The sequence below is a fragment of the Myotis yumanensis genome, unplaced genomic scaffold (assembly GCF_028538775.1).
Source record: "Myotis yumanensis isolate MYYU_CA2020_CCGP unplaced genomic scaffold, mMyoYum1.0.hap1 SCAF_3, whole genome shotgun sequence".
NCBI lineage: Eukaryota > Metazoa > Chordata > Mammalia > Chiroptera > Vespertilionidae > Myotis > Myotis yumanensis.
The window spans coordinates 9,233,826-9,249,725 of NW_027223754.1; the positions used below are offsets into that span (position 1 = coordinate 9,233,826).

The following is a 15,900-nucleotide window of genomic DNA, read 5'->3' on the forward strand; positions in this document are numbered from 1 at the left end:
CAATTCAGAATCTCACCTGGCATTTAGTTATTGTACTTCCTTGTGTTATGTTCTTCAATATTAATCTTTTCTAATCTGTGATCCTTTATCAGTCTTTCCATACACATCAAGACGGTGACACATTTTCTGAGACAGGTATTGTGTAGAATCACTCTCAGTTTGGATTTGTGTGTTGTTGAGCATGTTGATGTGTGAGCATGTTGTGTTTTCAAGAAGTAAGGTACTTCTATCATATTCATTCTTATATCTGGACATGTCATAGGAAACTGCTTTGATTGATTACCCAATTTCCCTATGTAATCCCTACATTTTCCTCAGTGTTTCTCAGTAATTCTTTTTAGCTAAATGATTCTTTCTTATATTCACTATGACCTTTCTTCCACATTTTTGTTACATTCCCAAACCAAATTTTTTCCTATATCCAAGGAAATGTAGACATAGCCCATTATTTATATACTAGTGGCCCGGTGCATGAAATTCATGCACGAGGGCTGGGGGTGTCTCTCAGCCCGGCCTGCACCCCCTCAAATCTGGGACCCCTCGGGGGATGTCCGTGTGCCTGCGGGATATGGCCTAACTCAGCAGTCGGACATCCCATTCACAATCTGGGACTGCTGGCTCCTAACCACTCGCCTGCCTACCTGCCTGATTGCCCCTAACCACTTCTGCCTGCCACCCTGATCGCCCCCTAACCACTCCCCTGCTGACCTGATTGATGCCTAACTGCTCCCTTGCTGGCCTGATCGCCACCAACTGTCCTTCCCTGCCAGCCTGATTGCCCACAAATGCCCTCTCCTGCCGCGACTCACCTCCTCTACAAAGACGGGTCTTCTCTGCACTGCATGGAGCTGCGGGACCCCCAGGCCTCACCTTGCGGAATGGCCACCGGGCCCCACCTCAGCTGTGTGTGTGGCCATCTTGTGGCAGCCACCTTGTGGTGGCTATCTTTGTGGCGACCATCTTGTGGCGGCCATCTTGTGGTGGTCACCTTTTGGCAGTCATCTTTTGGTAGCTATATTGTGATGACGTCACGCACAAGGGCCACCAAGGCTTTCATTAGTATAGAATAGAGGCCCAGTGTACAAAATTTGTGCATGGTAGGTTCCCTAGCAGCTGCCAGCCATCGGCTGGGGGCTTCCTTTGGTCTGCACCGCCCCCTGGTGGTCAGCACATGTCATAGGTAGCAATGGAAATCCCACTTGGTCAAACTCCCGAGGGGACACTTTGCATATGAGGTTTTTATATATATAGATGTTGTGTGTATGTGTTTCTCTTCTACTAACAAAATATTTTTAAATCTTACTCCAGCTTACCTTTTATTCTTCAGCTTCAGATAATAAAACTCCCCTTCTTTATAAACCTTTATTCATTCAAATAATATTAGAACTAAAGGAAACTTGTAAAAATAATATTGAGTTCGCATAAGCCATATACCCAGGAAGCCTGCTCTGCTGGTGTTATTTTACAGAATTAGTATCATTATAAAACTAGAACATTATTATTTGTCCAATGTTCTTAACAATACTACAGCCCTTATTTGAATTTTATAACACTTCCTAGTGTTCTTTTTCTGTTCCATGACTCAATTCAAAATCTCACCTGGCATATAGTAGTTGTGCTTTCTTGTGTTATGTTCTTCAATATCAATCTTTTCTAATCTGTGATCCTTTATCAGATTAGATAAAGACCTTTACACATTTTCTGAGACAGGTATTTTGTAGAATCACTCTCAGTTTGGATTTGTCTGTTGTTTTTTTCAGTTTCATTGAGGTTATGCAGTTTTGGCAAGAACACCATATGTGATGTTGAAAGCTTTCCCTCTAAGATCAGGAAGACTCTCACCATTTTATTCAAAATAGTATTATAGGTGCCAGTCAGAACATTTAGGCAAGAAAAAGAATGCAGACGATATGATTGTTCATATAGGAAACCCTAGATACTCCACCCCCTGAAATGTTGGAATTAATAAATAAATTTAGTAAAGTTGCAGGGTATAGAATCAATATACAAAAATCGCTTGCATTTATTTATGCTATCAATGGACTACCAGGAAGAGAAATTAAGGAAACAGCCCCATTTATAACTGAATCAAAAGGAATAAAACACCTAGGAATAAAATTAACCAAGGATGTGAAAGTCCTGTACACTGAAAACTATAAGATATTGGCTAGAGAAGTGATACAAACTAATTCTATCATTACTTATTCTGTTGCACAAATTGTTTCTGTTTGGAGCATTAGGAGCTTTTCAAGTTGACTGCTTGGTGTTTCAACATGGCCCTCTCATTTTTTGAGCACTTCCTTATTTTCCAGTACCATAATATATTCCACTCTTCTTGTATTTTTTCTGCCTCGGCCCTAAAATCAATGACTTCTCCAAGGAGAATTGGTTTATTTTATTGTAGGATAGTATTTAGAAATACTGAGATCTGGTGCCTGTACTAGAAATGGAAGTCAACTTGGGAAGTTATAATACCAGAAATCTTGTTAACAATATCACAGAAGACTTTGCAGCAAAATCACATTTAAGATGACACTTGAAGAATAAGTAAGTGTTATTAGACAAAAAGTGGTAGGAATAAGCGTTTCCTACAAAGAGAAGAGGTTCTGTAGAGGCCCTGAGACATTTGAGAAGTTGAAGGATTAGTAAAACAGAAGAGTCTTTAAAATTATTTTTTTCTTGAGGTAACATTGGCTAATAACATTATCTAAATTTCAGGTGTACAGTAGTATAATTTGATGTTTGTATACTCTTTTGAGTGCTCACAACTAAAAGTCTAGTTTCCATCTATTACCATTTGCTTAAACCCATTTACCTACTTTGCCTTCTCTCCACTCTCCTTCTCCCCTATAACTGCTATTCTGTCGTCTATATCCTTGAATTTGTTTTTATTTTGTTATATTTGTTCATTTGTTACTTTTTTTGTTTTATATTTTACATATGAGTTAAATCAGACTGTTTTTGTCCTTGTGTGTCTGACTTATTTCACTTAGCCTAATACCCTTAAGATCCATTCATGTTATCACAAATGTCAATATTTTATCATATATTCTTTATTGATTTCTGAGTGGAAGGGAGGGGGAGAGAGAGAGAAACATCAGTGATGAGAGAGAATCATCGATTGGCTGCCTTCTGCATGCCCCACACTGGGAATCTTGCCTGCAACCCGGGCGTATGTCCTGACCCAGTCAACGCTCAACCACTGAGCCATGACAGCTGGGCCAATATTATCACATCTTCTTTATCCATTCATCCATCGATGGACACCTAAGGTTGCTTCCATATCCTGGCTATTGTAAGTAATGCTGCAGTTAACATTGGGGTACATATATCTTTTTGAATTAGTGTTTTCATGTTCTTCAGATAAATATCCAGAAGAGGAAGTGCTGGATCATATCATAGCTCTAATCTCAATTTATTGACGAACTTCAATACTGTTTTAGAGAGGGTGAAAGGGAAGCATCTATCTACCAGGGCTGGAGAGTTTGGACAGGTATCCCTTTCTATAGAACACTAGCCTGAAGCAGGTCAGGAGAAACTGAACAACCTCGGTGTTCTTGGGGAAGGCATGTCATAAGGTCACCACAAACATCCAGAGTGCTTGGCATTTCTCAGTTAACCAGGTTGTTGCATATATATCATTCATAATTAAAGTAGCCTCATAATTCATTGACTAAATATTTAGTAAGGACAACTGTGTGGGTTAGCTTCAAGATGTGAAAGATCTGGGAGTAATTGAGAGAGTTGCCCAAAATTAAAAGAGTAAAAAGAAACGAAAAAGACACAGTAAGGATCTTATTTAAAATTAAATATTTTCTCCTAGAGTTTTTCCAGCAGATGATTTATTATACTGAACAAAACAGACATGTGCCAATGGTAAAAGCCTGGCTTGGCACAGTACCAATAATAGCCATGTATAAGGCCGAAACTATAGAGGTGAGTCTATGGTGACTATGATCAATGTTCCACTGTATATGTGATGATGTGAGAATCTCATCAGAATAAACAGCAAATGTATGTCCTTATATTTAATTGAATTCAATACAGTGAGGACGCCATTAAATTTCTAAGGCTGTGAAGGTGCCATTTAATGATTTCCAGATATAGTCTGAGTTCTGAGAAGAGTAGCAGCTTCTATATGTCTATACACATTTGGTATCAGGTAATGTATTTGTCCTCCCTTTTTGGGAAGTATTCAGTTGAACAGAACCATAAATAGATTATGGTGAGCTCATATCATCTGCCAGGCACTCATTTAAGATTACAAAAATATAAGACTAATAAAATTTATGTGTTTCCCTTAAGATGCTCAGAGTAACCATTATACTTTTATTATTTCAAGTTAATTTTTAAAAAGAAAACATTAATCTGATATTGATGGGGAAGATGTTGTTAATTCACGCTATTGAAATTACTCCTAAAAAAATTGTATAGCTATCTTTTACTTATTATCATGACATTGGGGGTATTATCTTATGGTTTGATGACAATGGATTTGGATCAGGAAGTAAAAATGGAATCAACAAACCTTCTCTTCATGGAGAAAAATTAACAGCAGAATTTCCTAGGGGTGCTGGGCTTGGATACATTTTTCTTACACATTGTGGTAAAACTCTTAGAGTGTCTCTGGTACCACACTGCCCAATGCACTGTTCCAGAGGAGATAGGGAGAGGGCCACACATGGGATGTCATCCATTGCTGGCCTAGTATAACTGGGCTTAGTACATGTGGATAGAGATCTGTCCAAAGTAGGGAACTGCAGCAAGATCCTGAGAGGCATTTTGTGCATATGCTCATCCCTTCTGCTTTACTTTGGCTCCAGGCAACCTAATTATACCCATGGTTCCCAATGCTACTTATATCCTGGAGACATTCAAATGTGTACCTAGTATAAGCCTTTTTCCTGAGCTTCATACCTGCTTTCAGACTATGTCAACATGAATGCCTCCAAATCAACATACCTGATAATGAACTTGTGATTTCCTTCTCCCTAAATGTGGTCATCCTTTGATTCACCGACCTTCCCTTCCCTCACTCCTACCCTCAATAAACAACTCCACTTGGCTCCTAATTCATGGCAGGAGTCAGGGAATTATCTTGGACATTTTCCTTTCAGTCAACTCCAGATAGTCCCCAAGAGTGAGAGACAGTTGTATGCTCCAACACAAGTTAAATTTCTTTGAGTCATAGTAATGAAAATGAACCACAAAGAAGTAATTGTTATGAAATGTTACTTTAGAAAGTAGTTGTGTTCCAGTTTAGCATTCTTATAATTAAGGTTGATTTCATATCTCTATCTCTCATTTTTCTTTTCTCTCTTTCTAAGGTAATTTTAACTAGCTCAGAGAAAATTGACAAGTCTTATCTGTACAGGTTTGTAGAACCATGGCTTGGCCTAGGACTTCTTACCAGGTAAGTCAGTGTAAATTGGTAAAGCTGTCTTGTGTGTAACTTATGTCAGGCGTTGACACGAGGTAGTTTTCCTGTAGCAAGAATGTGCTGTCGGGTAGTAGGGAGATGCTAAAAAGTTTGGGTGATAATGGGCCTCTGAGAGATAGGAACCCAGAGTGTAGAATAATTTCCAGCCACGGTATTCAATAATGATGATCACCAGTGTTCCAAGGAGAGTTAGAAAGTCCCAATGTATAAATGGAGTATGGCACAGGGGAGTTTTGTACAGGGAATTCTTGAAATTCAATGAAAAAGCAGTCATCCTCAGAGAAGTAAGTCAAGCACAGTAATTCAATCCTTGAGCTGGGATGCAACAACAGGAACCCATCAACTGAGAAAGAGAAAGCAGACTTCGGTGGGGACTTTGGAGACTTCGAAGATATTAGAAATCAAAGTAGACTACGGAGCACATTGACCTTCAGAGGGTTAAGGTTGGATAAAGGGGGAAAATTTCTAATTTTTGGAAACTCAGAATATAGAAATTTAGAAAATTTTTTAAAATTTTCAAATTTGGTGAGTGCTCTTTTAAATATTGGTAATATAGAAGAATATTTAAAATATGCCCATCCTGTAACTGTATATGAATCTCCCCTTGACATTCTGACCAAAGCATTTGGGAATCTGTAGATTAAGAAGAATTTGTTGTCTTGACTATGCTTTATTTGCTTTGGATGTTGCTTTTCTCTTCTTTGTAACCATGTCTTGTATTTCTAGTACTGGAAACAAATGGCGCTCCAGGAGAAAAATGTTAACACCCACTTTCCATTTTACCATTCTGGAAGAGTTCTTAGATGTCATGAATGAACAAGCCAACATATTAGTTAATAAGCTTGAAAAACATGTTGACGGAGAAAAATTTAACTGCTTTTTTTACATCACTCTTTGTGCCTTAGATATTATCTGTGGTAAGTCTCATGGATTTGTTTCTAGAGCTACGGTGTAAACATACAATGGCCCAAATAGAAAATAACATTTCACTGGGAAGGCAAATGAAGGGGTTAGAAAGGATATTAGCTTCTTTGGGGTGGTCCTTCTGCTAAATTAGGCTCCTGAGAAGCAGTACCCACTGCTAGGGCTTGGAGCAGAGCCAACCTGCCAGGAAGGTCAGAGGGAAACAGGAGTAGGAACAGGGAGTAGGAGAAACAAAAGGTGCAAGAGTGAAAGGGGAAAGGAACAATTCTAAAATATATAAGAATTTATGGCTTTTTTCAAGTGTTTGTCACTGGAAAATAAACACAAGGCATGTGTATGAATTGAGTGGTTGCTTCTCACCCATATTTTGCAGAGACAGCTATGGGCAAGAGTATTGATGCTCAGACTAATGATGATTCTGAGTATGTCCGTGCAGTTTATAGGTAAACAGAGCCCTTCTAATTATGTTTTAAATTGTTATTGATTCAAGCTTTAAAAATATCGCTAATAGTTTTTTGTCTGTGTTGTATCTTTTTCATTGTTTCATAATGAAATATTGCACTAAAAATCAACCTAATCATTTACGCATGTATTTTAACAGGAAAGGATTTATTGTATAAAATGTGGCACACCCAGCTATGGTATAATTTTAAATGATTTTTTTATGATATACTGATAAATTACATTATGATGATTAGTGATAACATTGAGATAAAAACAATATTTTTAGCATGATAACCACTAGGTTTAAAAAAGTATTCATTAAAAAAAAACTTGTAGATATTATTTCATAATGTTAGCTGTGATTATTGTTTTGTGTTATGTGATTTCCTTTCTTGTTTGAGTTATTATTTCTTCCCATATTTTCTGCACTCAGTATGTATTATTTTTTAATTGAAATAGTCATATTTACTTAGAAAAATTACTTGAGATTATTCAAGTATTAAAAGGCAGGGCCAGGGTTTGATTTGAGGAATTCTGTCTTTAAGTCCACTGTCCATTTAATTTTAACACATATTAGCTTACTAGAGGCTTGGTGCATGAAATTCGTGCACCTGGGGGAGAGGGCGGGGAGTGGTCCCCTGACCTGGATTTCAAGACAGCACAGGCCAGGCCAAGGGACACCACCAGTGCATGATCAGGGCCAGGGAGAGATGCGGGAGGTTGGCCAGCCAGGGAGGGACCCCGGGAAGGCTCCTGGGTGTGTCTGGCCCATCTCGCTCATTCTTGATCAGCCGGACCCCAGCAGCAAGCTAACGTACCGGTTGGAGTATCTGACCCTGTTGGTCAGTGCACATCATAGTGAGCAGTTGTGCAGCTGTAGCATATCATTAGCACATTAAACTTTGATTGGTTGAATGTCCAAATGGAGGACCAGACACTCAACATGTAAGGCTTTTATTGTATAGGATATAATCTGCCATTCATTACACAAGATACTGACTAGATTTATAGTGGTCCACAGTACAGAATAACAGGGATACAAGCATCAAAACAAATAAGTATAAACTTATAAACTATAATAATTGCTTAGAAAGAAAAAATAAAGTTGACATTCGAGCAGAAAACAGAAATAGGGCCCACTGATTGAGTGACCAGGAAAGGCCGCTCTGCAGAATTGGCCTATAAGCTGCTCTCAAAGGAGGAGATCACATCTAGGTCTTTCTGCTCCATCACTGGAAATGTTGAGGGAGGGACTTGGGACAGGGATGTGACAGAGGGGCACTTTCCTGGAGAAGAGGACAGCCAGAGGAGTGATTAAGCAAATGTGTGGACATTAAACAGGCAGATTTCACCCCACCCTGTGGTATAAGAGCTACAGGCAGCTCGGGGTGGTTCGGAACTCTTCCTGAAGAAATAGAAGGAGAGATCAGATGGCCATCTAGTAAGGTGTTTTGTAATGGATTCTTCATTCCTCTAAAGGGCCCATTTACTTCTTAAGCTTCCTTGGATTTGTAATAACCCATGCCTTCATTGTTGCGCATAAAGCATAGAGCTCTTGGTAGCCGCTAAGACGAATTATCATCATTGCCACATATTACCCTCATTAAGACCAGGCACCAAATAGGTACTCAAGCAATGCACATTTTTGATATATCAGCTGATACATTTGCATCCTGTTTATAGGATGACTGATTTACTACATCGAAGAATGAAGACGATTTGGTTCTGGCATGATGTTTTGTACCTTTTGTTTAAAGATGGAAGGGACCACAGAAGGAACCTAAAGATCTTACATAATTTTACCACCAATGTAAGTCCTCATTTTTTTAAATGTGGACAAACATACATAACATAAAATTTATCATAATAGCCATTTAAGTGTGCCATTCAGTGGCATTAGGGGCATTAACAATGTTGTGCAACCCCTACCACTCTCACTTTCTACAACTTTTATAAGTGCATGACTCCTATGTTTGTTAACATACACAGTCATTAATGTTCCCTACTGGGGGAGGATAGTCTACTGGGGGAGGTTGTCTATAAATAAATAGTTACAAAATGTAATATGAGCTATGGTAGTTTATTAAGAAACTGGGTGCTATGCTAAGAGAATAAAGACACAGGGTCTGTGTTATAAGAATCTTCTGCAAAATGTTTGGATTAGGCAATAGTTTTCCAAGACAAAGGGCATTTATAGCAGTATCTTAAACTGGAAAAGATAAAAATTAACTAGATATTACTATTTAATTTTTAATGACAAGGAAATAGTAATGTTTTGGATATAGTCTGTCTTTGTGTTAAAAATATGTTTAGAAAAGGCAAACTTTAATTGAAAACATGCATTATAATTTATATGTACTGATAAAAGTGCTGAAGTAATTATATTTGTTCTTTCCTGTAAATTTTAGTTTAAAATATGATGGCATTGCTTCCTGACAGTGAGGTACTGCCTCCACCAACAGATCAAGTGGTTAGAGTCCCTAGAAGTTAGATGACTGAGATGTTGGAGTGAGCTGCCCTCAGCTGAGTATAGCATAATTGTCTGGCAATAGGTGAACAGTGAACAGTTTGTATTTTATAAGTATAACTAGAGACCCGGTGCACAAAAGTTTCTGCACTCAGAGTGGGGGGTCACTCAGCCTGGCCTGTGCCCTCTCGCAGTCTGGGACCCCTCGAAGGATGTTCACCTGCTGGCTTAGGCCCATTCCCTGGGAGGATTGGGCCTAAGCTGGCAGTCAGACATCCCTCTGGCAGCCTGGGGGCCCTCGGGGGATGTCTACTTGCCAGCGGGGAGCAGGCCTAAGCTGTAGTCGGACATCCTTAGAGCTGTTGAGGAGGCGGGAGAGGCTCCCACCACCATCACTGTACTGGCAGACGGCAGCCTGGCTTGTGGCTGATCAGAGCTCCCCCTGTGGGAGCGGACTGACCACCAGGGGGAAGCTCCTGCATTGAGCATCTGCCCCCTGGTGGTCAGTGTGTGTCATAGTGACCAGTCATTCCCAGTCATTCTGCTGTTAGGGTCAATTTGCATATTACCCTTTTATTATATTGGAGTGCCTGGCCAGCCTGGGTGAGGGGCTGATGGCTGTTTGCAGGCTGGCCAGAGCCCCTTCAGGGAAGGGGTTCCCCCAGGGTGCCTGGCCAGCTTGGGTGAGGGGCTGAGGGCCATTTTCAGGCTGGCCACACCCCCTTCGGGGGGGGGGGGGTCCTGCTGGGGTGCCTGGTCAGTCTGGGTGAGTGGCTGATGGCAGTTTTCAGGCTGGCCAAGCCTCCAGCGGGGACCCTCACCCCATGAGAATGTGGTCAGCCTGCATGAGAGGCAGATGGCTGTTTGCAGGCTGGCCACGGCCCCCAGCCCCCCAAGCTCCCAGTGGAGGCTGGCTGGAAGCAGGTATCTGGTATTTATTTGTCTTCTATAATTGAAACTTTGTTGCCATGAGCGAAGGCCACAGCCGGCTCAGGGCAGGTGGGAAGCTTGGCTTCCTTCATCACCTGGGCAACCAAGCCTCCTGCTTGCTCCAGCTCTGTGGCTGCCAGTCGCCATCTTGGTTGGGTTAATTTGCATATAGTCGCTCTGATTGGTGGGCGTAGCAAAGGTATGGTCAATTAGCATCTTTGTCTTTCATTAGTGTAGATTACACTTGTCTTCAAATTTCATGCATTAATATCAGTATCAATAATGAATGAATTCCAAATTGGATGGATAATATCAAATATTGCATACTAAGTGCCAGGCACTAGGGGTTTCACCAAGAGTCAAAGAGAGGACATGATGCTTGCCCTTATGGAATTTGGGATCTGTTCATTCAAAGCAGAAGCAGGTTTGGACAATTGCCTGAAAGGAGGAGAAAGTTGAAATGTGTAACCAAATTAAGCTCAGAGGCTTTCATTTTTTTATTCATTTAACACATAACTGATGAACATTTTATTTTAAAGGGATGTTTATGTTTTTTAAAAAATATATATTTTATTGATTTTTTACAGAGAAAGGGAGAGGGATAGAGAATTAGAAACATCGATGCGAGAGAAACATCAATCAGCTGCTTCCTGTACACCTCCTACTGGGGATGTGCCCACAACCAAGGTACATGCCCTTGACCAGAATTGAACCTGGGACCTTTCAGTCCACAGGCCGACGCTCTATCCACTGAGCCAAACTGGTTAGGGCCTGATGAACATTTTTAAAATGCCAAGCACTGTTCTAAAGTTTGGAAATATATCAATGAATAAAGGAAAATTTGCTGCTACATTGAAGTTGGAGGAGAAAGTCACTAAATAACAAATACAATGCCTGGTGGTAAGTAAAATGGAAAAAAAGGTAAAGTAGGCTTAGGAAGAGATTGAGAGCTAGGGACTAGGGTAGCAGTGACCCTGACAGTGTGACAATGGGCAGTGGAGATTTAAACTAGGGAGGAAGCTAGTCATGCTGGCTTCTGAGGCAAGAGCATTTTAGGCAGAAGGAGCAATAAGCATACATGGTGATTCTTTTCTCCAATACAACACGTAATTAGAGTGATCTATAATTAGTCTATTATATAATGATTGTGTTCTCACTATGACCCAACTTTTTCTCATGAGCTCTTTCAAGTCGCTGTGGCCCTATTCAGGAGAATACTACTCTATTCCTATGTTGGAAAGGCTGCAAAAATAGTCCTTGGAAATGATGTATTTGACATTAAATTTGTTTTTAAAAGTCTTGTCAAATAATGCCCTAAACATGTTCACAGAAAGCTTTACTATGTTTTCACAAAAACCTAAGTTTCTGTTGAGTGAGACAGAACAGGAAAGGCTTAGAAAAAAATCAGTTAAAGAAGCTAGTATATTTTCACAGGACAATGATTATTAGGCCATATCAAATTCTACACTAAAGCATGCGATCATTTAAATCATACAGGTCATCAATGAACGGGCCAATGAAATAAAGAGATATGAAGAACGTAAAAGTGATGACAAAGGCATGAACCTCTCCAAGAGAAAACACAAGGCTTTTCTCGACCTGCTTTTAAATGTGATGGATGATGAAGGGAACAAGCTAAGCCTGGAGGCTATTCGAGAAGAAGTGGACACTTTCATGTTTGAGGTATTTTGTGTTGTCATGTTAGTCTCAGGTATCATCATTAAACAAATTACAGTTCCTGTTACATAACAAGAAAATATTTGTTTTTAATCTTGGGAGTTGCTAAGGATGAAGAAATAGCCAGCACTAATAGACTTGTTAAAGCATTGAATAATAAAATTAAAAATAACATGAAATAGCAAGAATTATTTGTAGCCACCTTTTAAAATATTTTGGGATCCTTGGTATAAGGGATGATCTGTTCTCAATTTCTTTTTAACTTAAAAAAATAATTTCTAGGAATTCTTTTAAAAAGTTTTTAGCATTTTTTATAAGTCTGATTACATTTTGAAGTAGCTTGTTATAACTGATGAAGAGTCATTCTATTGTAGTTAGAAATTACAAAATTTAAGACCCTAATTAAATACCAGATCAACTTTCTTCTTCAGAAAAAGCTGTAGACTTGTATGGTTTTCTTTCTTCCCAACATCAGGGAAGTTTTCTGTCATTATTTCTTCAAACTGGTTTTCTATTCCTTGCTCCGCTTCCTGTCTTTCTGGCACCCCTATTATGTAGATGTTGTTTCCTTTCTTGTTGTCCCAAAGCTCCCTTAGGCTCACCTCCTGCTTTGTAAGTTTTCTTTCCAATTGCTGCTGTGTTTGTGTGTTTTTTCCTACCCTGTCTTCTAATTCACTGATGTGGTACTCAGCCTCTTCAAGTCTGCTATTGAAGCCTTTCTTTATGTTCTTTATTGCAGCTAGGTCATTCTTCATTTCCTCTTGATTCCTTTTCATGTTGATGACATTCTTATTCAGCTTCTTATAATTCTCACTGAATTGTGTGTATTTGTCATCCAGATGTTTGAGCATCCTTACAACCATTGCTCTGAATTCTTTCTCTGACAAGTTACTTGCCTCCATCTCATTTAATTCCCTTTCTGTTGATTCCTTTATTTCTTTCCTTTGGGGATTGTTTTTATGTCTCCCCACTATTTGCTGTAATGTTTTAATTGTTTCTATGTCTTAGATCCAACTGCTTTGCTACCCAGGTTCTTTTGGGGATAATCCTGTGTAGTTGGTGATTTTGGGGACCAAGTGGTGCAGTTTCTCAGATCTCCTGGGCTTGGTGATCTAGCGGAGTCGCCTACTTGAGTATTTGGGTTCTCTTGATGTACTTGGATCTTGAGTGTTAGTTTCTTATTCGTGGATGAAGTTTCATCACAAATTGGCAATGTGACTCACCTCCACCTTCGTTGTGCAAGCTGTTGTGGATGTGATCATGGTTCCTGCACTTGTGGAAAAGGTTGCCTGAGGTTTCACTGGTATGTGCTCACTATGAGTTCCCAGAGTGCATGGGCTTGGGAGGAAGGGGTCTGGGGCCTGAGGCTCAGGTACTTTGACTTTGGCTGGTGTTGTGTGACTCTTGCTCGGGTAGTGTCACTCTATAACTCACTACGAGGGTCCCAGAGCCTGAGACAGTGGGAGATCGCTGTCCCATAGTCTGCGGTTGAGGCAGTGGGACTCTGGCCAAAGTGATTTCCCTCTCTGAATGACAAGGAGGTTCAGGATCCATCATCTGGGGTTGTGGGAATCTCGGAGTCTATGGCTGAAACAATATGACCTTGTCTGGGGAGGAGGGTACTCAGTAACTCACCAAGGTGTCCAGAGGTAGGCAGCAGGGAAGGAGATGTCATGTATCCTTTTGAGGGAGCCGTGTGCCCTTGGTTGGAGAGGCACACGCCCAGTGGCAGCTCACAGAGGGGCCCAGAAGCCATCTGCTGGGGCTGTGTGCTCGTGGGGCCCATAAGCTGGAGCTGCAAGATCTTGGTGTGCCGCCAACTGGGGGAGCGAGAAGTCATAGTTTCTGTTCCGCGAACTGTGTTCCCTTGGTTGGATACATGCATTCAGCAGCGGCTTACAGAGGCACCCAGGAGCTGTCTGCTGCGACAGTGAGCTCAGGGTGCTCGTATGCTTCCACAGCGCTACCTTGGGAACTGGATGCCTTGCTGTGGCTCTGAGAGGCACCTGGGAGCCACCTGCCAAGGCAGCAGGCTCAAGGGGACCAGAGATCGGCAGTCGAGGAGGGGGAAGTCCGGGTTTCTGCAGCCAGGGTCGTCTGCCCTTAGTTGGATATGAGTGCTCCATATGCTGCTCACAGGGCAGAGGACTCAGGGGACCTGTGTGCTGAAACCACATGATCACTGTATCTGTGGGCAGGCAGCCAGGAAGTGGGAAGTCCGAGGTTCTACTGTCAGGGCCGTGCGCTCTTGTTTGGATATGTGCGCACCCAGCAGGGGCTTACAGAGGCACCAGAGAGCCCTCTGCCAGGGTGGCAGACTCAGGGTGCCTGTGCACTGGATCGGCGTTACCACAGTGTCTGGAGGTCGGCAGCCAGGGAGGGGGAAGTCCCACTTACTGCTGCCGGATCTGTGCTCCCTTGGAGGTAGATGTCCTAGGGTCTGCAGGTCTGCGGACAAGGCAGCATGACTTCGTCTGGTGTGGCTGCAGGGTCGCAGGCGGTGTCCAAGGCCAGTCTGGGTGGTGGTGCTGATGAGTTCCTAGAGGAGGCCCCTCTCCCCTTCAAGATGGCGTGGGCTCCCTGCCCGATCCCCACAGCCGGGGGAGTGCCCGCAGCGGTGGTAGGGGCTCCCTGTCCAGAAGAGCCTGGTCTACCAGCCTCTGATACTCCTGCCGGTTTTAACTGTCCCTCACTCATTCCCACACACAACACACATCCACGCACTCCCCTGTCACTTCCTCATTCACTCAAACCTTCTTTCTCAACTCTGTCCTGCCAGCCACCATCTTCCCAGCTCCTTCTAGTAGATAGTTAACCAGTTTGTGATTCTAAAGAGATTTCTGGTCTTTACATTTTTTTTTTTAAAAAAAAGACAAATTTTAAAAATATATAGTTTTATTCATTTTTTTTTTTAAGGAGAGAGAGAAAGGGATAGGGAAAGCGAGATGGGAACATCAATGATGAGAGAGAATCATTGATTGGCTGCCTCCTGAATGTGCCTGACCAGGAATTGAACCATGACCTCCTTATTCATAGGTCAACACTCAACCACTGAACCATACCGGCTGGGCAAAAAGACGAATTTTTCACAAAGATAACTTTTCAAGTAACGACATAAAATATTATAAATAGAAAACCTCTTAACATGTGGCTTACCAAATAAAGATTAAGAAATGGTTTTAAAAGGCAGTATGTGGAATATCCTGGAAATAGAAGAAAGGGAAAGCCATCAGTTTTCGATGGCAGACTGCATGCACTGTGTTTGCTCTGCCTGCAGCCGCCTGGGTGCAGTGCCTCCCCAGGGAGGAAGATCTGTGCCCTGTAGCAGGAAGCAAGCGGTGCGAAGGGTCCACCGACCTGACCTCTCCCAGGTCTGTGCTGACTGACCATATGAGACAGGCCCAGTCATTGCAGATCTCTGCCACAGTCCCCTGTGTGGAAAATGGAAATATGGACTATATCAGTGGTTTTAAACTGCTATTTTAAGCAGATCACGTTATAGAAAAGAAACATTATGCAGAAAATGGACATCTACAAGTATTTCACTAAAATGTGGGCTGTGGAGCCAAATCCCAGCTCTGACCTATACTAGAAGTGTGACCTCAGGCACCTCCTCTCCCTTTCCGGACTTCTGTGTCCTCGCTGTTACAGCACGGGCCTCACAGAACAGCTCTGAGGACTAGGTGAATAGTTTTCTAATGTGCACCAACCATCATGCCCGGCACATTCTTGTGCAATAGATATTGGCTGGTATCTGATGTTGAAGTGGCCCCTGCACCCACCCACCCACCCACACACACACTCACACACACACACACACACATGCACTTACACACACACTCACACCTGCACATACACATCCATCTCCCACCAGTAACCTCTCACTTCCACAAAAACAACCAGACTAACGATCTTTTTCTTGCAGCTCTAACATTCTTTGATGTTCTAATTGTTCCCTTCTACCCATGAAATAGAGAACATAGCATGTATAACTACAATATTCTGACCTCCTCCATAA

General features: G+C 41.6%; 1 protein-coding gene across 2 annotated transcripts in view; it reads left to right on the forward strand.

The window, feature by feature from the left end:
• The window catches only part of LOC139005923 (cytochrome P450 4V2-like), a 33,667-nt gene that overhangs the window by 4,996 nt on the left and 12,771 nt on the right, over positions 1-15,900 (forward strand). Inside the window, exons 2-7 of one of the 2 annotated variants that reach the window (XM_070408236.1) lie at positions 3,824-3,936; positions 5,328-5,413; positions 6,167-6,357; positions 6,738-6,807; positions 8,492-8,618; positions 11,703-11,888. In XM_070408236.1, the coding sequence (XP_070264337.1) occupies positions 3,824-3,936; positions 5,328-5,413; positions 6,167-6,357; positions 6,738-6,807; positions 8,492-8,618; positions 11,703-11,888 (773 nt within the window). The remainder of the gene's footprint in view (positions 1-3,823; positions 3,937-5,327; positions 5,414-6,166; positions 6,358-6,737; positions 6,808-8,491; positions 8,619-11,702; positions 11,889-15,900) is intronic. The other variant, XM_070408235.1, reaches the window with a different exon arrangement.